The sequence below is a fragment of the Myxine glutinosa genome, chromosome 1 (genome assembly GCF_964187855.1).
Source record: "Myxine glutinosa chromosome 1, kmMyxGlut1.1, whole genome shotgun sequence".
Lineage (NCBI taxonomy): Eukaryota > Metazoa > Chordata > Myxini > Myxiniformes > Myxinidae > Myxine > Myxine glutinosa.
In genome coordinates this window covers 279,128,184-279,153,910 of record NC_136261.1, presented here as the reverse complement: position 1 = coordinate 279,153,910, position 25,727 = coordinate 279,128,184, and the positions used below count along the sequence as shown (strand labels likewise).

Sequence of the window (25,727 nt, the reverse complement as noted above, 5' to 3'; positions counted from 1 at the left end):
TCAGAGCGATCACGTGATGACGCTATGAACGATATGACGCTATGACGCTATGAAAAAAAAAAATCGCTATGACGCTATGAAACGCTATGAACGCTATGACGCTATGACGCTATGAACGATATGACACTATGAAAAAAAAAATCGCTATGACGCTATGAAACGCTATGACGCTATGAACGCTATGACGCTATGAACGATATGACACTATGAACGCTATGACGCTATGAAAAAAAATAATCGCTATGACGCTATGAAACGCTATGACGCTATGACGCTATGAACGATATGACGCTATGAACGCTATGACGCTATGAAAAAAAAATAGCTATGACGCTACGAAACGCTATGACGCTATGAACGTTATGGTGCTATGAAAAAAAAAATCGCTCGCTTTGCCAAGGGGCTCGCTCCCCCCCCGTTCCCCTCCCCTCCCCTTCCCCCTCCCCCTCCCCTCCCCCGCCCGGCAATGCCGGGTACTTCTGCTAGTATCCTATATTTTGTTGGCGAACTCTTCTTCCAGTCCATGCTGCTCATTATCATAATCATCTTCTTCCTTCTCTGCTCAGTTGTTCTCTCTCGTATTCTTCCTCATCATCATCTACCATTCTTACTCTCTTCCCTTCTGTCTGTGGAGGTGTCATCTGGTTTGGGTTAGTGGGTTGGACTTGTTCTCTCTCCCAGGGTAGGTCTGTGTCATTCTGCTCCATCACACTTGGTCTCCGTCGCTGGACCACCGGTGCTAAGTCATGATCCAAGCTTCGGCCTCGCTGCACAGCCGTGCACCCGCGCCACCACCAGCCATGGTCTCCCATCCCTCTTTCCACCCCATCTCCCATTACCATCATATCCTCTCTGCTTTCCTTCTGGCTCAAGATGCTACCTCTTTTATGCTAGTTTTTTCCAGGTTATATGTCCGTTCTTGATGCAACCCTTGTAAATTTATAAAAACGGCAACGTCTTTGTTCTAATGGCCAATTTCGTTTTACTGAGCTGATCCATAAATCGTGCTCCCCCACTGCTCGTGCATCAATACACATTATAGCGAAGGATCATTTCCTCTAAACTCAATTTCTCTTTGTTTAAGTTTCCCTACTGGAGCATCACTCTTGATGTTAGAGGCGTTTTATTTGGTCTTTTCAGGTAGATAGCGTCTTTCAGCTCTTGGCCTTGGTGCAGATTCTTGTCTCTTTGTGAGCTGATCATTTTTTCATGTGTGTGTGTGTGTGTGTGTGTGTGTGTGTGTCATTGGTTATCTCCATATGAGGGTTTCAAAAGGTGGAAAGAGTCCTCCCAGGGCTCGAAGTATCCACCTCTGTTTCGATAAAGGACCTTGATTCATGGACTAAGTTGTGAAGTTTTCTTATTCTCAAAGTTTTGGTCCGAGGTCTCTTTTTAGTATCGTCGTGAGCACCGGACAGCTTCCAACTGCAGTTTGATTGTTGTGAATGTTCCCAAGGATGTTTTTTATATCCCCATAAGGTTCGTCTTTTGCTCCAAAAATAACTGGTACAATTTCAGCGCTCTCCAGCTTCCAAGACCTTTTCACTTCATTTTAAAGATCCTGGTATTTGGTCATTTTCTTGATTTCTGTGTTGTTTAGGCCAAAATCGCTTGGTACTGACACCTCAATTAGCAATGTCGTCTTTTCTTTTTTTGTACCCATATACTACATCCAGTCGCAATGCTTTGTTTTCTATGTTCACGCTTGATGGGATCATTAGATGGTACGTGAGCATTACGTCTGTTTTCAATGATGACTTTTAGTTCAGGCATCTATGAGTTTTCTGAAACTGGGATATTTAATTTTTGCAGTTGTGTCATTGGATCACTCTATGTATATTATTGTGCATTTGTGTACAGCTGTTTTGACAGGAGTTTTTTTTTTTTTACATCACGAAAGGAGATGACTCGTGCTTTATTTTTATAGCTTGCAAAATCTTCATCTGTGTGATTGACTCAGTCCCACCATTTTCTTAAAGCCATTGGTATAGTGGCCTTGGTCTTGGGCATCTATCTATAATTCCAGTAATCTCTGTGTGTATGTGTGTGTGTCTGTGTGTGTGTGTGTGTGTGTGTGTGTGTTTGTCTGTGACCGCTGTTTCTCGACAACCACGGGTCCGATCTAATTGAAACTTGCCAGATATATTGCTGGGGACCCGAGGATGTGCCTTTTCAAGGTTTGAAATTAATCGGACAAGTGGTTCCCAAGGTATGGTCACCGTACTCGCAAGCCGTTCGCTTTGGCTTTGCGAATGGACCAAACCATTTCATGTAAATAGAGGGGGGGGGTTCTGTGGTCGTTACTGCCACGTGGTTTCAAAGTTTTTTTTTGTTGTTGTTGTTTGCACGCATGTTTTTTTGCACCCACGTACGGGCACGCCCTAGTTTATTATGATTCGGTGTGTGTGTGTGTGTGTGTATGTGTGTGCGCATGCTGTGAGATCAGTCAGGCCAAGTTAATTGAAGGACAATGGTGGAAACATAATGTATGTATATATATATATATATATATATATATATATATATATATATATATATATATATATATATATATATTTACACACACACACACACACACACACACACACACACACACACACACACACACACACACACACACACACACACACACACACACACACACACACACACACACACACACACACACACACACACACACACACACACACGATGCAATACAGTATCTGGGAGGTTGCTAGTTCTTTGGCATACTGAGATTGCCTCGAGAGAGAGCCACCACGAGATGGCGCCTAGGGTATGTTATGGGTAGCCACCACCAGATGGCGCCCAGGATATGTTATAGGTAGCCACCACTACATGGCGACTAGGGTATGTTATGGGTAGCCACCACTCAATGGCGACCAGGGTATGTTATGGGTAGCCACCACTCGATGGCGACTAGGGTATGTTATGGGTAGCCACCACTCGATGGCGACTAGGATATGTCATGGGTAGCCACCACTAGATGGCGCCCAGGATATGTTATGGGTAGCCACCACTAGATGGCGCCCAGGATATGTTATGGGTAGCCACCACTAGATGGCGCCTAGGGTATGTTATGGGTAGCCACCACCAGATGGCGCCTAGGATATGTTATGGGTAGCCACCACTAGATGGCGCTAAGAGTATGTTATGGGTAGCCACCACTCGATGGCGACCAGGATATGTTATGGGTAGCCACCACTCGATGGCGACTAGGGTATGTTATGGGTAGCCACCACTCAATGGCGACCAGGATATGTTATGGGTAGCCACCACTCGATGGCGACTAGGGTATGTTATGGGTAGCCACCACTAGATGGCGCCTAGGGTATGTTATGAGTAGCCACCACCAGATGGCGCCTAGGATATGTTATGGGTAGCCACCACTAGATGGCGCCCAGGATATGTTATGGGTAGCCACCACCAGATGGCGCCTAGGGTATGTTATGGGTAGCCACCACCAGATGGCGCCCAGGATATGTTATGGGTAGCCACCACTCGATGGCGCCCAGGATATGTTATGGGTAGCCACCACTCGATGGCGCCCAGGATATGTTATGGGTAGCCACCACCAGATGGCGACTAGGGTATGTTATGGGTAGCCACCACCAGATGGCGCCTAGGATATGTTATGGGTAGCCACCACTCGATGGCGCCCAGGATATGTTATGGGTAGCCACCACCAGATGGCGCCTAGGGTATGTTATGGGTAGCCACCACCAGATGGCGCATAGGATATGTTATGGGTAGCCACCACTAGATGGCGCCCAGGATATGTTATGGGTGAGTAGGGTAGTAATTTGGCCAGGATGACAGTGATAGCTTGCCTTCTCAAAGATACGACAGGATCTACAACGTTTACTAATAATCAAAGCTAACATCCCATGTGATGGATGATACTCTTCTTGATGCAACTCCCTGAAATGGATGCAACTTCCATGGCTGTGTCAATAACATATGAAGGTCTAAGAGAGACTTGGGATGTATGGTCAAGCATTCTTCTTGTCTGGGATATTTTTCCGTCAAGCCGTTTGTAATGTTACAGCAGCCTTTCAAAAACTTTACCCACAAACCATTGTGGTTTGTATGGTCGACCAACGACACAAACCTATCATTCAAGAAATCAGCAAACGTTTTTGTTGGCCATCAGCAATGATACAAACCAATGGCCGCATACTGCACCACAAATGCATTAATTAAACAAATAATAAATACTCACTTTGGATGGAGCTGGTACAGAGAACCATCGACTCCAACTGTGACCTTCAGGTGATCAAGACCTCGGCTTTCTCGCATTTGCTCAACGAGCGCTGCCACCCCAGCACCACAGAGGCGTGCAGCACGGGTTGAGACTGCCGCACACACGCGGCGCACGAGCAAGCTGTCGTCACAGGTCACATCCAGGCCCAGGCCTCTGAGAATGGTACGAATCTGGAGCAAGGCCAGGCCATCGCTGTGGTATCAGGGAAGAGATGTACAGATCAAATAAGAGAATGTACAATCGCTGTCATTGGAAAAAAACCCACATTTGCAAGGCAGTGACACACACAAAGGACCCGGGTGGACACAACCATGAACCACAACCAACCACAACCACGACTTGCACGAGCAAACAAAGCAAATATAATGCTGTATATTAATAGATACTAGCAGAAGTACCCGGTCATTGCCGGGCGGGGGAGGGGAGGGGAACGGGGGGGGGGGGGGGAGCGAGCCCCTTGGCAAAGCGAGCGATTTTTTTTTTCATAGCGTCATAGCGATTTTTTTTTTCATAGCGTCATAGCGTTCATAGCGTTCATAGCGTCATAGCGATTTTTTTTTGTCATAGCGTCATAGCGTTCATAGCGTTCATAGCGTTATAGCGATTTTTTTTTTTCATAGCGTCATAGCGTCATAGCGTTCATATCGTTCATAGCGTCATAGCGTCATCACGTGATCGCTCTGAGCGAATCAGCGCCCACCTGCTCTGATTCCGTTGATTCTGTGCGCTGAAATGCGCTGAGGTAAATATGAATAAAAAATATGGATCGTCAAATATTTTGAGTTCGGCCATGTTCGTCCCAGGCGCAATGGCCATGTCTATGCCAAATATTAAGCACGTAAGCCTCTCCGTTTAGGAGTCTATCGGTAACATTACACACACACACACACACACACACACACACACACACACACACACACACACACACACACACACACACACACACACGGTGTTTTATATATACTAGGGCATGCCCGTACTATATATATATCTAAAATTATATCCCCCCCCTCTATTTACATGAAATGGTTTGGTTCATGAAATGTTTTGGTCCATTCGCAACGCCAAAGCGAACGGCGAACGCTTTACATGAAATGGTTTGGTCCATGAAATGTTTTGGTCCATTCGCAACGCCAAAGCGAATGGCGAACGGCTTGCGAGTACAGTGACAATCCCCCCCCCCCCCCCCCCCCCCTCTATTTACATGAAATGGTTTTAATTAGTTTTAAAACATAGTTTAACGCCAACATAGCGGCAACATAGTTTGCCAACGTGAAATAAATGAATACGCTCTCAAATGTGCCGTCCGAGGCAGAGTGTGTTCGCCACGTTCGGCACACGCGATAGCTCGCTGCTCTCTGATTGGTTGAATCGTTTTTTGGACATAGCTCGGTAAGTAATTGTCCGATTAATATGAAACCTTGAAAAGGCACATCCTCGGGTCCCCAGCAATATACCTGGCAAGTTTCAAGTATATCGGACCGGTAGTTGTCGAGAAACAGCGGTCGCATACACACAGAGATTACTGGAATTATAGATAGATAGATAACTAAATCGGATCTCATCACTTTTTTTGATAAATGAACCGAACAGATTTTCACAAGCAAGATGCAGAAATTTTCATCCAATTACAAGGGCCCAAATAAACAAAGCTTGTAAAAACAACCTATTGTCACATCACCACCATCATCACAACCACCACCATCAATAAACACCATTACCAGATCACTCAAAGAGCACACACCCACCATACCCACCTTTCTATCTGCGAAACAAAATGTGTGGGGAAGATTCCTTTGGTAAACAGGCGCTGGGATGGGCGACCTCGGAAAATAAGACCTCTCTGTGCCAGACCCAATAAGACCACCCTCACGAGCTCCCCGAGGTACAAACCTCCAATCATCTTCTCAAAGCTGTTGAGAAGGGAAGTTGGGGAAGAAGCCAGAGAAATGCATCAAACCTGTCCTGGACCTGATAGCACAGGGGGTATTCGTTTGTGAAGCAAAGGCAGTTGTTGCACAATCACAAGATAACACATGATTTACTGTAGTATGGGTTTTCTTAGTGATAAAAACGACGTCAGCAATCTAGGTTAAAATACATACATTCATTCATACGTAACAGAGGCAATGGTGCATTTATAAATTCCAAAGCAGATTATCAGCATCACTGCTGGCCAGTTGGTATTTGGTTCCAGTTGCACCCACCATTGTAAACCAGGGTTGACAGAAGCAGCATCAACGAGCTTGTCGAAGTTGGTGCGAATGTCATTGAGGCAACCATCATCCCCAAAGGCACCCCATTCGGTGTTCATGCACATTCGACCCTTGTCCCCAGGCAAACATTCAACATTCCGAAGCTCCTCCATATAGCAAGCATTCGTACCCGTACCTGTGGGATTCATTTTTAAAATACAAAAGCACTTCATGAACATAATCACAAACAAATACATAAGCACTTCAATAAAAATGCAACACTTCATAAACACTCGAATAATTTTACCAACACAGTCCAAAATAAATATGACCAATGCAAGTTAAAAAAAAAAAGAAAACTACTAAATATGCAAAATAAACATAGAGGACATTCAAACCCACTGTCAAGCCAAACATGTACACAACAACACAATTAAACAAGAACGATAGTCCAACAATGGCATAGCCGGACTTGGATCTGCTGAGAGGAGGATCTGCTGTCATCTTGTCATGTGACCAGATCCTCAGCTCTGATTGTTGGACGTTTGTGAGGGACATACGTACATATGCCGGATGGACAGAAAAATGCTGTTCCAGACGGCATTGCCCCATGGGCTCGACCGTAAAAAAATATGGCTGCCGAACCACATGACCGATGGCGTCATCATTTTCTTTTCTCGACCAATTTATCCCAAGATCACGCTTAAGAAATTTCATACTGATCGGATCAAGCGTTCTACTTGTCGAGTTATGATGTCATAGTGAAGGCACCTGTGACATCATTAACATATGTTATTCCATCATTATGGGAGTACTTTACAATAAGCTGCCTTTCAATTTTGTCCATGGAGTGGTTTCGGAGATATTGATGTGCAAAGTTTTTTGATTTTTCCAAGATGGCGATCGTACCACGTGACCTATGACCTCATAATTATTATTTAAAAATATATATAGGAGGAGGCGCTCCTATGGTGAAAATTTCGTGTCAGTGGGACCAACGGTTGCAGAGAAAACGAATTTTAAAGGGAATAAACTCGCAAAATGCCAGTGGAAGGGACATACATACACACATACATACACCAGGCAGACAGAAAAACGCTGTTCCAGACAGAATTGCCCTACGGGCTACACCGTAACAATTAAAGTTAAATGGCCAGTAGCCCAGAAATGGGTAGAACAGAAAATAACTGAAAAATATGCTCTGTGGGTTCATTTTGCGGTAAAGTGAAAGTCCATCCTTCTACCCACCAATAATGAGGCCGATCTCGCAGTGTGGGTCATCGTAGCTGCATGCCATCATTGTACCCACAGTATCATTCACCATGGCAAAAACATCAACCTCATAATCCTACAGTCAGAATAGAAAATTTGTCATAAGCAAGATTAGAGGAGCTAAATATAAAAAATGCATGAACAAACGACCAACGTGCAAAAAAAAAATAAAAAAAATTCAAAGGTAGAGCATACATGAATTGAATTGTATACTCAGCCCCAAGATAATCAAATGAAAACACAATGATAAATAATCAGTCACACAATGCGTCATACACCACATTCTTCTTCTTTCATTACCCGGCTTCTCATACAGAGCTCCTTTCAATCGATCAAATGCGCCATGATATTGACGGTGATGCCGATGCTGTGGCAAAGGCAATGCCTTTCCAGCAGTCACTGAAGGCAGGGACGTGGAATTTGTTCAAGGTGCTGGCGATAACTTGCCGACTATTCGTGAACGACACCTGCAAGACCTTTAATGTCCACCAGCAACCAGCGCTGACAGCCTGGATTCCCTAGCTCAATGTCCTTTCGATGGACGGCGCACACGCTTTACATGTGAAAAACAATGGGAGCAGTTTATAGCTAGGCAGAGGTTAAAACCCAGGTGTGACAGCTCAAAGGTGAGTGCATATGAATCTTGGCTGTTCTGTCAGCTCTTTTAATTACAAAACATTTAAAAAAGAACTTTTCAAAACATATTCGCTTGTTTGTTTCAAAACATTACCTACTCGTGTTTTCCTGAATCATGCTCGCAAGTTTTGAATACGGTTAGAAATTTTCCAGGACTGTGTCCATTCCATATGAATAGACCCCCAAAAATGTCACATGACTTTACAAAAATATTTTTGTACAAATCAAAACAGCAAATTTTAATGTACACTTGGTCCTCGGTCAACGTCGTGGTTACGTTCTTGAAAACACGACGTTAAGTGAAACGATGTTAGACAGATCAATTCATCTCATAAGAATTGATGTAAAGAAGGGGAGGAGGGGTACGTTCGTTCACACGGAGACAACGTTAACTGGGACGACGTTAAGTGGGGACACCCTGTACTGTATTTAGCTGTGATCAATATTAGGTAGACCGAATATGGGAATAATTGGGGCCGTAAAAGAAAAATAACTTCTAGATTAGATACTTACGTTGCGCCGTTCAATAGCTTCTCTCAACATCGTGACAATATCTTTCCCCTCACAGTCTTTTGCACCAAACCCCTTCGTCCAATTTATTAGAATACCCTGTGGGAAGAGCGGACCAGTGTTGGTGGTGAAATAATATTGTGGTCATTTATTTGTTTCAGTTAATTCACAAATATTAAAAACAAAGTAACAGGAAAATAAAAGTGAAAAATCAAAATGTTTTTTGCGATCTGGAGGACTTCAGGCTGACCTGGTCCAGCCCTTGATGGTGGCAAGGAAAGGAGAAGGTGAAGCCGAGGGGCAGCCGATGGTTAGTCATGCCTGTGTTTTCCAAAAAATCCGCAAGGCACCCGGCAATGTGATCAAAAAGCTGCAAAATGGGAAATGCAGAGCAGTCATAAAAAGGCAACTCAAACAGTAGTTATAACTTCCCTGGCCCTCTTTGCCTCATCCAAAACTTGGTAAGTTTGATATGCACTACCCATTGATGCCTTACATGTTCGCCGACTCCCAGAATCACGTCCTGAGGTAACATGTACACTTGATTGTGGAGGTTCACACGGCGGCGCCCTCTCTGAACTTGAACCAACATTACCCGAAAGTTGGATCCTCCAAGGTCAAGAGCCAGGAAGTCTCCATGTTCTGGAAATGAGCACCAGACAGGATGCAGATGACAACATGACAATAGTATACTTTAATGACAAGGAGCCAGAAATATCCACAACTGGTCAAATAGTTTTCATTCAGAAATCTCACCTTCCCCATCAGGTTTTGATCTCACAAAGGTTGGCAACATCTTCAAGGAACTCTTGTCACGGTTCTCTATGCGCAACCCATGGTCTATAGCAACACGTAAGCGGCGAGCCACATCAGCCAGCTTCTCAGGCCCAAGGTCAAAGGAAGCCATAATTTCATCGAGATCATGACGCTGTCTGGCAAGGCGCCGTGCCACTGCTGTCACGAGGGCAGCCCCTTTACCACTACCATCTTCTGACCGCATGAATCTAACCGAGCAGCCGGGTGCTAGACAACGGACGCTTTGTTGCAGACGACGGGCAAAGCTGCATGGAAGAGTGAGATCGGATGCAAATTGTTAAGATAGCTCAGAAAAGTGTTTATATGGTAACTAGCACTTTATGAATAAGGTGCTACAGAAAGTGTTAGATTTTTTTTTTTTGTATATGTTGTCAAGGCTCGTTTAAGAGCTAAAATACATAACATATAACAAGGGGAGCAGAATACAAGCGGGGTGAGAGAGGGAAGCGCAACAACAGTAGGGAACAGAGACATTGGGAGATCTGTGAAAAAGAGAGGGCTGGGGTGGGGTACATGAGATAAACAAGATGGACAAGATGGACTTTCAGGAAAGAAAACAGAATTTAAAGGAGGTGGGTTTGGGGTGTTTTAACGGGGGTAGAAAAGATCAAGGTTTTGGATGGGGGAAGATAAGAGATGGTGGTGAACAGCTGTTTTGAGGACCAGGAGGGAGGAGTGGGATTGAAAAGTTTGTCGGAGTTTGTTCCAGAGGCGGGAAAAAAGAGGAATGAAAGAGTGAAGGTGAACAGAGAGTCTTGATTTTGGCAGTTTCACCAGATGGGTGTTGCCAGATGGGTGTTGGGAGTAGAGGAAGTCAATAAATCATTCTTCAGTGTCCTGCAGAAATATTGGGTGGACAGAGCACAGACAGAGCAGGGGTTGCAAGGACGGAGAGGAGAACACTGAAAGACCACCGACCTGCCTGTGGTGAGAGAGTGAAAGACTCATAGACTTAGCCTTAGCGTGGGAGATACCAATGATCCCAAAAGCCTTTGTTTCCATGGCCTCAAGCTGAGCAAGATGTGAGGCAGGAGCACCAGCCTAGAGTGGAGAACAGTACTCCATCAAGCTGCAGATGAAAGATTTGTATGCGGTTAAGAGCTCAGATGTCCCAAGGAAGGATTTTTCCTGATTTTTCCCAGTGGGCAGCTGCCTTTGGAGGCCAACTTTGAAATGTAGTTTGCCAAAGAAAAGTCATGGCTCACCCAGGAGTTTGAATGACTCAACTTCCTCAAGAGGATTGTTAAGAAAGTAGATAGAAGAGTTTGCCAGACGATATTTTTGGAGAGAGATAGTGTGAGTTTGAGATTTGTTAGGATTGAAAGACGTATTCCAAAAACTTGACCATATTGTGCTTTTGTCAAGGCCTGAAGCGAGGCATGAGGTTGCAGCCTGCCTGTCTGAAGGATGAGGAACATCACGGCAGAGGGTGGAGTCATCAGCAGATAGATAAAGAGGATTTTCCAGAGAGATAGAGATCATTGAGGAAGATCAGGAATAGGACTGGGCCCAGAACACTGCCTTTGGGCACTCCAGCATTGACAGGGAGAGAGGAGATGAAATAGCTCTTTACGAGAGTAGAGGAAGTCAATAAATCATGTGTGGCGTTGGCGTTGGATGTCATGGGTGGAGAGTTTGGAGAGTAATAGACTGCCAGGTGTTCCAATTTTTCATTTCATTTCGTGACCTGAAAATCGGGTGGGCATCAAATTGGCATGATAATATAGAAAAAATTAAGAAATAATGTTCATGACTTTTCACAAGTCAGATTCTGGTACGTTAGTCTGTAATATAATGTTGAAATGTATAATTTTATTTCCAAAATCTCCGTTTAGCCTCGAACGCATTTCGATGTATTGACCAATGAGGATCGCGCTTATTCGCGCTACGAACGATGTCTGGGCTTCCGGCTGCGAGTAAACAAAATGGCGGCCTCCAGTAGCAGCGACGGTGACGAGGGTGGGAGCGAGAAACGCTGTTATATGTGCATTTCTCCGGCCAAAAGATCAAGTTTAATACCTTTTAGTGATATAACATGGCCGCGATATTTGCAATTTGTTCTTACGTGGCAGAATTTAGAAGGTGATCAAGCTGAAATTGCGAGAAATTTCGTGAAGAACCACGCTGACGAATTCGGCGAACGTGGCAACAGTATGGTAACAATACCTGCTATAGCTATACCGCATGATGCAGCGTTTCATCAAGTGTGTTATTCACGATTTACCGATAAACAACGAGTGAGCAGGGTGCAAAGCAGCATGAAAAAGAGAGAAGAAAATGCAGCCAATACTGGTAGGTTGAATAACTTGAATAATAAATCATGACAATGCTTCAAAACTTAGTTTGATTTTTTTTTTGTGAGGTATATGTAAAATGATTTTGTGTGTAGTCGACGATTTTGAATTGAAGGAACTGTCCAATATTTATGCAAGGAGGTAGGGCCGAGGTGAAACAAATAAATTTTTAAAAGGAAGTCTGAGGAAGGGGGGGAGGGGGGGAAGGGAATCTAGTCGGGCTAACCATGACTTGAGGTCTAGACATTGTAAACTCACATAATTTTAATTGTTTTCTTTTATGTGTATTTATTGCAGCTTCAACATGCAATGACATCAACGTCAACATTGACAAGGTGCATAAAGGCCCACAACCAGTCAAGAAACGTGCTCTACGCTCCAGCTTAGGCAAGCCCAAATGTTCAGCCAGATCCCAATATGTGTTGCCTAATATATGCATCCTTTGTCAGAAAGAGAGAACAATCAATACAGGCAAAAGGGGCCGAAGAAAAGAGCCTCTAACAAGGTGCTCAACAATTGAGGCACCAAGACTGCAGCAAGCTGCTAAAGACAACAACAATACAAACCTGCTGCTTCAAATTCAAGACCGCGATTGTGTTGCGATAGAGGTAAAATACCATGGTCGCTGCTACAAGGAGTATACCCGGTATTTAGGCAAGCTAGCAACAACACCTAATGCAGAGCAACAAGGAGACTCCAACTACTCAGAAGCATACACATTATTTTGTGCAACAGTCAAGGATCTTATAATAGACAACAAGGAAATCTACAGACTGAAACGACTTAATGACATGTTCATGAAACAAATCAAAGCAACACACGGAATAGAATCAAACTACAAAAGTGGCTTTCTCAAGACAAGACTGATGAAAACATTTCCACAACTATGCTTTCTAACCCCGTATATGCGCTGCCAAGGACACCTTGTGTATGTTAATGACATCTCCACTGAAGTGCTGGTTGAAGAAAAGAAAGTGTTGCAAGAAACCATGCATGGTTCAGGTGATGACACAACAGAGACAGAACAAACATCCGACTCTGAACCAACCCCACCAAAGCAACCTGGGTATACTGAGAATAACCTTAGAGAACACTACTTCACTGCGCTACAATTGAGAAATGCAATAGATGAGATCAAGCCAAATATGCCATGGCCCCCAACCTCTGAGCACCTGACAACAAATGCCGCAGAAGCAATTGTACCTGCCTGTCTCTATAACTTTATTGCATGGATGGTGGGAGTGTCAGACGAACCTGATTCTGATGAGTTTGTAAAGATAGAATCTACAATACATAGAAGAATTCTCACAATTGCACAGGACATCATATACCTCCAATCAAAGGGAAGGAAACAGATGCCCAAACATTTGTCACTTGCAATGACAGTACGTCATCTCTCAGGTTCAGCCCAATTAATCAGCCTACTGAACGGGTTTGGTTACTGCGTCTCAAACTCTGTCGTCTTAAATCATGACACTGCACTGGCTAACCAAGAACTACATCGTGGAGAGGATGCTCTTCCATCAATCATTCAGGCGGGCAAGCATGTCACACTCGTATGGGACAATAATGACTTCGGGGAGGAGACATTGTCTGGGCGTGGAACAACGCACAATACCAATGGGATTATAATACAGCGACCAAGTCAATCCCATGAAGTAGTACAACCAGCACCAGTCACTACAGTTAAGAGGACGCGGGAGAGATCGATGCAGCCACCTGCAGTGAACCTTGCCACATATTATGGAGGGAAAAACGAAGGACCCGCTCCATTCGCAACCAGCGTTCCAATGGATCGAGCAACGTACTTCCCATTACTCCAGCACCCTAAGACGATAGACCTAGCATACCACATCACCAAGTACAACATTGACGGGACTCTGCCATCTTGGACAGGATTCAACCAACTACTGTCTTGTGTTGAAGTTCCACCAAAGAGCGTGATAGGGTATCTCCCTGTCATTGATGCCACTCCGACTGAAATGAATACGGTACTAACAATACTGCAGAGAAGTGTTCAGATCGCCGACAAGTTACAGTTGGAAGCAGTCGTCATTGTCGTTGACCAAGCCATCTATTGCAAGGCACAGCTCATTAGATGGAAGAATGCACAGTTCATGAAGAGACTGGTAATTCGACTTGGGGCATTCCACACTGCAATGTCCTTTCTTGGCTGTATTGGGAAGAGATTTCGAGATGGTGGTCTCCAAGACATCCTGGTTGAGTCAGAGATTGTTGCAGTGGGGTCTGTGAATGGAGTGTTCAGCGGCAAGCATTACAACAGGGCAGTTCGAGCCCATAAGCTGATGTCAGACGCGATGCAGCAGATGCTCCTGGATGCATATTTTGAATCTATTCCAGAACATGAAGCGGGTAGAGTGAAGGAACTTTTGTCAAACTTAGCTGAAGCTTTCCCACATCCAAACTACCATGTCATTCTCAACAGTGACAAGTTCAAAGACTTCAAAACCTCCTTTGACAAATTCTTAGAAGCAAGTGACACCAAACCAACATTTCGCTTCTGGAGTTCATACATTGAGACGGTGGAGCTTCTCTAGCCCATCTCGAGTTTATCATGACGTCAATGCGCACTGGTTCGCTTGTACGCTGCGTAATTGTCTTTGATGGGTTAAAATATCACCCCTTACACACTTATTGGACCTATTAACAGTTTCAAAATAGCATTGGTAAACCACCATGGATCGTAGTAGCAACACCAATCACAAATATTGTACAAAAATTTAAAATTATGCAGGTTTTAAGGTCCAAAAACATGACTTTCTGATAAATGCATCAACAGCATGTTATTTTACCAAGTCGTTAAAACAACATTTTTACTACTTTTGGGGGTCTGAATTAATAAATATTGCTGCCAAGACCAATGTGAACATGACATCATATCGTTTGTGTTGTTTTTTTACTGTGTAAATGGGTATTTCAAATGTAACATACAATTGGTGTATACTGGTGTTTTGGGGCAGCGGTTCTCGGTAACGTACCACGATATCGCTTGTGAAAAAAAAAACAAGATGTTTTGGAGGTCATAAGGCTTCATCCCACAACCTTCTTGCCAAATCCCTAGGTTCAGGTCATGAAATCAAAAAAAAATAATAGATATCCACCCTATGGCCCTGTGTCTATAAGGTGGGATGCCAGACTGCATAACAAGCACGAGATATATTAAGAGAGACGGTTCTGAACTCATATCTGACATTGAGGGCGTTCATCCATTGTTGGGTGAGTATAAACTGCATGTCTGAGATGAGGTTGTTGGAGAAAAGGAAGGATTTCATATCAACTGTGATAACGGATTCCATGACCTAGCTGATGATTGAAAGTAAGCTAATTGGTCTGTCGTTAAGTGGATGAGTGTTTGCACCTTTTATGTAATGCTGTGATGTTGGCTGATTTCCAAGCAGATGGAAGATGACCTCGGGAAAATTAAAGGGTGAAAAGGGCAGAGAGAGAAAGTGCAAGACCAGCAGAGCACGTGTTTAGGACATGTGAGCTGATGCCTTTTTTTCTGTAACTTATCATAATAAAGCCATGTCCCAAGTTTCAGTTCAATATGCTAAAGGGTATAAAAAAAGTGCAGAAACTTACACACATGTGGGCCAGATGGACGGACGGGGAGCAAACTTATTGTCCCCTCTGGATTCGAGTAGGGGACAAAGATAACTCAGGTTTTCTCATATACTGAACAAGGTTTTTAACACACACTGACACACACACACACACACACACACACACACACACACTGACACACACACACACACACACACACACACACACACACACACACACACACACACACACACACACACACGTGCTGCATTTTTTGATTCACTGCTGCAAAGTGCAAGAAAAGTGGTTTTACTGAGTTAGTGAGGTGCACAAGGTGAGGAGCAAAGCACGGCTGTAATAATTGTGAAGAAGTGGGCCTTACTGAGGATGCTTCTTGTAGACAGAGCCATCAACTCCAACTGTGACACGAAGTCGCTCCTCACTTCTGGCTTGCTTCATGCGTAGCAGCAATGCTGCAAGGCCAGCAGCAGCAAAATGTGCAGCACGCGAAGAAATCAAGAAGCACACTCGTTGCACAGCACGACAATCTCCATCAGAGACTCTCTGTATGCCCAGTTCTTTCAGTATCCTCTTTGCCTCAGCTAAACCATTTGATATCCTGAAAATTCATCATACAGCCAAAATAGCAATTAGACCTGTACAATAGTGGCATCCCAAAAAGGGGGAAATAAATAAATAAATAAATAAATAAACTTATTTGTGAACAGCAGCGGAACAATAGTCAATATAATTGCAACCAATGTGGAAACAAATCTTAGGACAGGCATTAAAAGAGAAGAGCAAGAAAAGCCAAATGAAATATGGCGACACAACATATTCTGTACAGACAATTTGGCTAAATTATTGAGCTAACGTAATGGCAAACCTCATAATGCAAGACTTTTTCTGCAAGGCCAATACAGAAATACAAGTTATATTAATACAAATATCACCCAAATTAAATCACAATCAAATGATCACAAACAACAACCACATTTATCATCAATAGAAGACAAAGAAACGGACCCTTCAATGGAGGACAGGTAGCTGGTTTGGAATGACCCAGGTGTCACCAACTGGGGAGAAAGACGACCATCAAACAGCACCTCTCTTTGTGCCAGCCTCACCAACACCACTCGCACAATCTCTCCCAAGTACATGCCTCCAATCATTTTCTCAAACCTGAAGAAAAAGCCTCTGTTTTTTGGTTTCCCGTCATTCGTGAAGTGGTACTTGTTAGGATTTTGGTCCGCGAGGAGCAACTTACCGTTGGCGTCCAGGGTTGAGCGAGTTGTTGTCAACCATCTGGTCAAAAATGGTACGCACGTCGTCCAAGCAGCCATCGTCTCCAAACGCACCCCACTCGGTGTTCACACACATGCGGCCTTCGTCCCCCGGCACACAATCAAGTAGCCGCATCTCTTCCATGTAGCACACATTGCTGCCCGTACCTTCAGGGTAACCACAGATTTGTGGATGTGAAGCCCTAACTCGATTTCAACCAGTACTCCCTGAACCTAGGTGACGATCATAGCTTGGTAGCAGCCTTAAATGTAATATTCCTTTGGATTTTTTCAAATAGGTAAGGAACCACAAGTGAGACTTCATTCAAGAAATTGAACTGACATAATAGGGCAACTAAGCTGAACATTTCCTCACTACACCTCCAAGGTAGGTGTATCAAAATGGTCAACCTGCCAGGAGAATAGAGAAAAAATAAAACTAGGCTGTCTTGGTGAGGCATATACATGTAGCACAGCTAGAGGAAAGATCAACCATATTAATTGTCACCTACATTATGGGATTGGCTGTTTAGTTCCATTTTAAAAGCATGATCTTTAAATACAAGTTGTTCAGACGACATACCAACAATGAGTCCGACTTCACAACGATGATCGTCAAAGCCACAGGTCATCATTGTACCGACGGTGTCATTCACGACTGCTACGATGTCGATATCGAAGTCCTGGGTACAAGGATAGAACAAGAGATGATATAGATCACATGAAGCTGAAGCAGATACGGTACTGCTCGATTTCCACCAAGCACTGACGTGTCAGCTGAAGTTGATAGTTTCACTTGAAAAATCTCTCCTAAAATAAACAAAACAACCAAACAAACCAAAATACTTCAGGTATTTACAGTGGAGGAGCTTCATTTACCCCTCGTCGATGAATTGCCTCCCTCAATAGCTCCACAACATCATGACCCTCAACATTTGAAGCATTGAATCCCTTGGTCCAGTTGATAAGTTTGCTCTGAAGGGGACAATATGGCAGAACAGAGAAAGACAAGTCAAAAGTAGACTCACGGCTTTACCATATAACACATGCACCATGTGTGACGTGATTATAGTCACCTCGTCAAGCTTTTCCTGTGTACAGGGGAAAGAAAACGTGAAACCCAGTGGGAGCTTCTTGTCTTTGATGTTAAGTTTCTCCAGAAAGTTTGCGAGGCAGCTCGCAATGTGATCAAAAAGCTGGCGTGAGAAAAGAGCGAGGATGCAATGAGTGAGATCAATCTTCTCTGAGGATCCAGTCATTGGCTTGTCGTTCTTAGTCAGATACATATTATTTTTTAAATGCATGTTATCATGCCAAATACAAAGCACAGAAAAATACATGAAATGCCCAAACCAAGCACCGAATGAATTGGTGAATATATATATATATATATACATAAACTGAACTTAAAAAGAAACTTATCACTTTCATTTTTTGAAATGTGCAGCTTTGCAAACATGTTTCTTCAATTGTAATGGCCGATTGTGTAACGGGACCTTCACTTCAATCACCTGGTTGATCAACAATGGCATGCTTGAGTGGTTCTGTATAGGGATCTATCCCTTTAAATAATGACCCTCATAATGAAATCCTTCAGTTCTCATGGTTAAACATTCACTTACTGCTGTTTATAGTCACTCTCGAGGCTTCTGACAGGGAAAACAACAAGAAAATTCAGATGCCACGCCTGACATCTGAACAACGTTTAAGGGCAATTGGGATGCTTGAGGCTGGTGTAAGCCAGCGAACAATTTCCCAGCATCTTGGTTGCTCACAGCCTGCAATTCCCAACCTGGCCAGGCGTTACGGTGAAACTGGAACTGTGCATGATGGTCCACGAAGAGGAAGACCATGGGTAACCACCCCAAACCAAGACCGCTGGATTGTGCTGCAGCATCTTTGTGATCGTTTCCGCCCTGCGAAGCAGTGACAAAAACAGCTGCAGTGACAAAAGGTCGCCATAACAACCGCATCAGTGTCTCTACTGTGCGGGGGCGCTTGAGAAGTCGGGGCCTGGTGGCAAGACATCCTTGCAGAGGTCCTTGAATGCAGTGCATCGGTGGAACAGACCAAGATGGTGTCTACAGCATCGCCGCTGGACACATCAACAGTGGAGCACAGTCTTGTTCAGCGATGAGTCCAGATTTTGCCTCCATGTGGCTGATGGGTGTCAACGGGTATGATGCAGAGGTGGGGAAAGGTATGCATCATACTGTATTCGCCAGATCAATCGATGGAGAGGACCCAGTGTGATGGTATAGGCCGGCATTTCCACCCGTTTCAGGACACCTCTGGTCGTCATGGAAGGCAATCCCACTAGTCAGCGTTATGTCAATGAAGGTTTGAGACCTCATATGCTGCCATTTCTCCAGGCTCATCCTGACATCGCAGTTTTCCAGCAGGACAACGCTCGACCCCATGCTGCTCGCCTGACCACCAACTTCCGCCAGGAACAGGGTGTTGAAGTGATGCCTTATTCCCCTGACCTCAATCCCATTGAGCATTTATGGGATGAGCTTGATCGACGTCTTGCATCGAGGAGATCAACGGCTGTCAATCGGCAAATGCTCATTCAAGGCTTGCAGGAGGAGTGGGACAGACTTCCCCAGGACCGCATCAGACGCTTGGTACAGAGCATGCGTCGGAGGTGTAAAGTCTGCATCACAACTCAGGGAGGACACACACGATATTGAGGACTGCTATCATTCTGTCCTTGACTGTTAGGAGTGTTGTGTCCATTCCTGTGTCATTTTGTTTTGACTGTATTCAGGTGCGTGCTTTTGTGTTGCAGTGCTGTGACTTTTGTTGCACCACCCCTTGTGATGTTCATGCTTTTTGTTTTTTTTGTGATTGAGGCAACCTCTTGTTTATTGACATGTGTTTAGTAAAGATAGCTGAACTTTACCACTGTGTTCAAATATTTTTCATTTTTGCGTGGAGGATTTCAATGAGTGTCCTTCTAAAGATTTGGTAAGTTTATTTTGATGTTGAGTGTGTATATATATATATATATATATATTGTTATGACAGGGGGTAAAGGAATATCTAGGGCCAGGTAGATCTGTATAGGTAACATGCTTCGACTGTCGCGATAGGGCATCTACCCTGTAATAAGTTCTATGTGTAGTCTGGTTTGTCGGGATAAGCTGTATTGATGTCCCCGCTCACAGGTATTGATGTCGCCTTTGCGTCGTGCTGAGACTTGGACCTCGTGTGTTTGACTTGGAGCGAGGCGTGCTGTGAGTGGACGGGGCCTCGTGGGCGGTCGACGAGGAGCCTGGAGCAGGGCGTGCTAAATAGTGCAGGGATTATGGATAAGATTCCTTTGTTCGTAGTTTCCCCCTGTCACCAAACCTTTGTCCCTTATGGCAATGCATACTCATATAAACACTTAGATAGGCCCCTTAGTGCAACATTGAATAATTCCCCTTCCCTTACAATGACCTTGGAAGAAGACCGGCAGGAAGCCAGATCGGGGCACCGCCGGATGGCTGCCGCCAGCCGCACCACCAGCTGGCCTAGCAACATCGCGTGAGACGAGCTGTAACCACGCCACAGGGAACGTGTGATTGGTTGGCGCGGAAGGCGCGAGCCTTGAATCAATCAGCGCGGAAGGCGCGAGACGGTTCAGGAGACGGCGGGAAGGTACGAGGCTCTGGTTGGTGGCGCGCCAAAACTGACGTCACATGCCAAGTTACAAAAGGACTCGCTGGCAGCATTCTGGAAGCTTTGCTCTGGGGGATTGAGTCGTGCTGACGGTTCGCGCTTGGTATTGCGTCGTGCTGAGACTTGGTGCTTGGTATTGAGTTGTGTTGGCCCTTCGCTTGTCGTTGTTCGTCCTTGGCTCTTGGCTCTTTGTCTTGAGAGGTCCTGGTGGTCATTGATTCGCCATCTCCGTGGTGCTTGGAGATCGCTAGCCCAGTTGCTTTTGGTGCTGTGAGTGAACGGACCTCGTGTGTTGGACTTGGAGCGAGGCGTGCTGTGAGTGGACGGGACCTCGTGGGCGGTCGACGAGGAGCCTGGAGTGGGGCGGGTCGCTCGGGCCTGGCAGAACTCGGCCGCGTTGGAGGAAGGACACATTTCGGACAGATAAGCTCGCACCCACGAACCATTACACGACGAGACATTTCCTTTCGTAATCCATTTTCCTTTGTGGCGTGTTCGAAGTCTGTGTGTGGGATCCCAATTTAGGCCTATTCATTTCATCGTCGCGTTTCATTGTATCGGGTTCCATTAAATAAATCCTTATTTTTGTACACAGTGTTACGTGGTCCTCCCGGTAACTACCTGGTCTGGGTGACCCCCGGACCGTGGGAAGACCCCGCCAGAAAGATATATGATTTATACGCTTTCGTAATGCAATCAATATGAAAGACACAAACAATTCAGGTCAATAAGCAACCCCACACCAAGGATCCGGATTAATTAATAATATATTCTCAATCCATCAACAACAATCAACATTCAATCCACAATATTACTAAGATGGCCATCTCATATATTTCCCCCCTTTCCCCACTCACGACCCCTCAATAGTCACTGTCCCTCACAATGTCTCTGGGCCCCTCCAGACCAAGGTGAAGGTCGACTTCTCCACACACGGGCGGTTGAACGGACCCCTGGCTGACGTGCTCCAAACGTGCACGTCACGTACCGGGAACAGCTGTTGCAGCGCACACCTCCTTGCAAAGCAAAGCGGGCAAAGCAAAGCGCGGCTCGCAAAGCACGCGAGGCCTAAGGTGCGACCCGTACACGCCCTCGGAGGCGTCGAGGCGAACAGTGCCGGACGCTTGGTTCCTTCCAGGAAGCCACGGCAACCTGACACGTAACAGGCAATCACCCCGCGCAGGTAACTCCTCTCGCCAGACGGGCTTTTCAAACTCAGCGTTCCCAACGCTAATCAATATCGACACCGCTCGCGTCGGAGCTGGGCGAGGAAGAAGAAGATGGCCGCTTCTCCAGGACCTCGTGTCTTTTCTTCTTCTTCCGGTTCACCATCCCGTTTCCGGTCTCCTGTTATCAGGAGCGCCTCTAACCATTTAACCACAACAACCTTTAATAGAATAAACATTAATAAGCCATGACCTGAAGAGTAATTCACCTAAATCCGGAATCCGTAACACTCCCCCCCCTTCAAGAAAGAAAGTTTGAACCCAGCGAAAACTTTCTTTGCAGGCCAACTTTGATAAACAAACAAAATAACTCACACCCCAAATCATCAGTTCCCCCGGGCACAATTATCACATCTCAAAAACAAAGCAACAAAATTTCACAAACCCCCCAGAGATTCCAACGGTAATTTACTCTGGACCAAGCGTCACTACTTCTAGTTTCTCTTGAATGCCGGTTAAGGGGTGGTGACCAAAACCCCAAAGTTAAACAACTCGATAGCACTTTTTTGGGAGGCCAAGCTGAGTATACACTACCTGGACGCCTTTGGGAATGTGGAGTTCACGGTTAGTCCGGGGAGGAAAGTTCATTACATGGACGCCTTTAAGAACGTAGTGTTCACGGTTAGTCCGTGCAGGAAAGTTCACTACCTGGACGCCTTTAAGAACGTGGCATTCACGGTTAGTCCGTGTAGGAGCCCAGGCTCGGCGGCTCCGCCGTATGTAGTGCTTCAACTTCTCCGGACTCCTAACAGTTACGGTGGGATCACTTGACCCAGTAGTCACCTGAATGGCGGCCTCCGTCTCGGCCAGTGCTCTGACAATCATTCTTTCGGGGGATGCCGTAACTCTGGGAGCCTCCATAGTAATATCGGCTGCTGCCAACACCAAAACTACCGCCAAATTGTCCTCTTCTGTAGACCTCTCGACGCCTACGAAATGCCTTCCCTACTGTTATGGTCCGACCCTCCAAATCCTTACCATTCGAATTCTTCTCTGCCTCCATGGCGTCTTTTGTGCTTGCAAACGTGACAAAGCCGAACCCTCTTGACCGTTGCGTTTCCCTGTCTTTTACCACCCGCACTTCCACCAGCGGCCCATATCTGTTGAAGACAGAGGTCAGAACTTCTTCCTCTGTGTTGAAGTTCAGTCCCCCTACAAATAACTTGGCACTTTTGTCGCCATCCCGAGTTGGGGTGGTGTTATTTCCCCTGTGGTGCTCTTTACCCACCCTCGGGTTACCATAAATTTGCCCCCCGGCCAAATCATTCCCGATAATCACAGATACTCCCTCTACAGGAAGCGTGGCTTGTAAACCGACGGTGACCGGTCCTGACACCAAATCGGATTCCAAATGGATGACATGAAGTGGGGCACTAACACAGCCACCGATCCCTTGTAACCGAACATTATCACCAGTTGCGGTACTCTTTGACAATGGCAAAATGCCTTCAAGCATTAAGGATTGATGGGCTCCTGTGTCCCTCAATACCCTAACAGGTCTTGGGTTAGTCAATAGGGTGGTGCTCAAAATATATTTTTTTAAATATTTACTGGGACATGGCTTTATGTTGTTCCTTTTGTTCCAAAATGAAAAGACACCAAATATGAAAGCAATCTGATTTTATTTAGGGGTGCCACATCAGCCTTCAAACTAAAGGTGTCTACAAAACTTTTCTATATATGGATCGAAAGCAAAACCAGAAGTTTGTTTTATGAAAATCCACCCTCCACTCACTTTCTATGTATTCTAGCAAACACAAGTTACAATAGCTGCACAAATAGCACTATATTGCTATGAAAACTCAAATTCAATGATAACAATCCAAATGTTCAGTTCATAAAATGAAGAGACACCATATCACATAATCTATCTATAATTCCAGTAATCTCTGTTTGTTTGTTTGTACGTTTGTACGTTTGTACGTTTGTACGTTTGTTTGTCTGTGACCGCTGTTTCTCGACAACTACCGGTCCGATATACTTGAAACTTGCAGGTATATTGCTGGGGACCCGAGGATGTGCCTTTTCAAGGTTTTAAATTAATCGGACAAGTACTTACCGAGCTATGGCGATTTAGCCGTTCGCCGTTCGCTTTGGCTTTGCGAATGGACCAAACCATTCATGTAAATAGAGGGGGGGGGGGGGTGTTCTGTGGTCGTTCGCTTTGGCTTTGCGAATGGACCAAACCATTCATGTAAATAGAGGGGGGGGGGTTCTGTGGTCGTTCGCTTTGGCTTTGCGAATGGACCAAACCATTCATGTAAATAGAGGGGGGGGTTCTGTGGTCGTTGCGAATGGACCAAACCATTCATGTAAATAGAGGGAGGGGGGTTCTGTGGTCGTTACTGCCACGTGGTTTCAAAGTTTTTTTTTGTTGTTGTTGTTTGCACGCATGTTTTTTTGCACCCACGTACGGGCACGCCCTAGGATGTTTACACACACACACCCCTACACAAATTTTTTTTTTTTTTTTTTTTTGGCAAGGAACGGGCACCCACGTACGGGCACGTCCTAGCTTATATATAGTACGGGCATGCCCTAGTATTAAAAAACCCAAATATAATGAGAAATGTAACTCCTATTTCTGGGCCTGTTTCACCACTGTTGCCTTCTTGGCATCGGGGTACATCTTCCTGTGAGCAGCAACAACTTGGAGCAGAGCTTGCTTTTGCTCTTCATCCTTTGTAAGGAGCTTATTGTAGTCTTGTATCAATGCGACACCCCTTTCTGCCCTGTCGTTCACCACGACTAAGCCACTGGCGGCTTTCTTTGCTTCCTGAAAGCTGGTTTCTTGCTCCCATGAACCAGGATCCTTATCCATCCAATCAGTTGGGGTCCCTAGGATGCTGAAGAAATGCTTGGTGTGTTTTGTTATGAGGCCAGCGATTGACAGGGCGGTTCCTCGTTTGATAGCTGGTCTCTTTGGAGAGGGGTTTTCACCGTCATTTTTCAATGCTTCAATCATATTGATCTTGCTTTCTTTGTCAATTCTGGTGTCAAAGAATGCAAATGCCACTAGTACTGGGCTCATGTACCACGTGTGGCGGCCAAGTGCCTTCAAGGCTGCCTGAGCCATCTTCTGATTGATTTGTTCAAACTTTTCCAACTTCTTGAAGAGGTTAATGTCATTCAGAGGAGCCTCAATAGCTTGTGGAGCCTGAAACCAAGCCTGTACATACACAAGGCAGACAAAAATGTTGAAGGCTCGGAGTTCTCTCGCCTCTCGAAGTGTCAAGTGGAACTCTGACCGAAACATGAACACCTGTAGTGAATATAGTGCTTTTGCCATCCATCTGGCTCTGTGCATTGCTCCTGGAGCCATGATCCAGATTCCACGAGGTGGGATTCCTCCCATGTAGATGACAGTCAGTTCTAGGAGTTCACGATAATCATCTCGTGGCTGCTGATCTTTCAAACACACAAGAACGTTTTTGCTTCCAACACAGTGTCTACAGATCCCATTGAAGCCTTCCTCTCTGAGAATTGATCGTGAAGAAACTTCCTGTCCTCGGGGTTGGTGATTATGGCCTCCGAATCTGCATGCCTAAGATCAAACGTCTTCTCCAAGGAGGCCTTGAAGGATGCTTCCTTTTTCTCTTGGGTCGCACCACCCCGCTTTGCACCTTTTTGGAGGCTCCTCCATTCTTCATATAGCCTCTCCAAACGATGGATGCAGTGCTGCTTCGTCGTTGTAGGTAGGTGAGCTTTTTCCCAGAACTTCACAACCTCTTCAATGGTGAGGGTTGCACTCTCCCAGGCAGTGCGATTCTCCTTCTTCAGGTGATGGAAAAACAGGACAAGAGATTGATGCACAGTCGGGAGCTTGGCACCTTTGATGGCATCTCCAGAAGTGGACCCAATGAGATACACATTATCCTGAGCCCGAGTTTTCAATGAAACACTGGTACTAGCACATGCCATATCTGCAAAATAAGCAAGAATGTGGGTAAAATCCTGTTTATTCTTACTCCACAGGGTCACTCTCTACAAAAGAGCCACAG

At 45.1% G+C, this 25,727-nt stretch overlaps 2 protein-coding genes across 2 annotated transcripts in view; one reads left to right on the top strand and one right to left on the bottom strand.

Moving 5' to 3' along the window:
• Positions 1-25,727, bottom strand: part of LOC137437879 (hexokinase-2) — a 74,541-nt gene that overhangs the window by 14,978 nt on the left and 33,836 nt on the right. The window contains exons 4-17 of the mRNA XM_068132576.2: positions 17,911-18,030; positions 17,714-17,809; positions 17,418-17,517; positions 16,819-17,002; positions 16,578-16,733; positions 15,934-16,170; positions 9,634-9,938; positions 9,374-9,519; positions 9,128-9,247; positions 8,881-8,976; positions 7,708-7,807; positions 6,472-6,655; positions 6,022-6,177; positions 4,223-4,456 (exon numbers count right to left, since the gene is read on the bottom strand). Coding sequence (XP_067988677.1) covers positions 4,223-4,456; positions 6,022-6,177; positions 6,472-6,655; positions 7,708-7,807; positions 8,881-8,976; positions 9,128-9,247; positions 9,374-9,519; positions 9,634-9,938; positions 15,934-16,170; positions 16,578-16,733; positions 16,819-17,002; positions 17,418-17,517; positions 17,714-17,809; positions 17,911-18,030 — 2,234 coding nt within the window. The remainder of the gene's footprint in view (positions 1-4,222; positions 4,457-6,021; positions 6,178-6,471; positions 6,656-7,707; positions 7,808-8,880; positions 8,977-9,127; positions 9,248-9,373; positions 9,520-9,633; positions 9,939-15,933; positions 16,171-16,577; positions 16,734-16,818; positions 17,003-17,417; positions 17,518-17,713; positions 17,810-17,910; positions 18,031-25,727) is intronic.
• On the top strand, positions 11,484-14,878 carry LOC144888478 (uncharacterized). Its single transcript, XM_078766454.1, has 2 exons — positions 11,484-11,985; positions 12,285-14,878. The coding sequence occupies exons 1-2, from the start codon at positions 11,619-11,621 to the stop codon at positions 14,543-14,545; spliced, it is 2,628 nt and encodes an 875-aa protein (XP_078622580.1). The 5' UTR covers positions 11,484-11,618; the 3' UTR covers positions 14,546-14,878.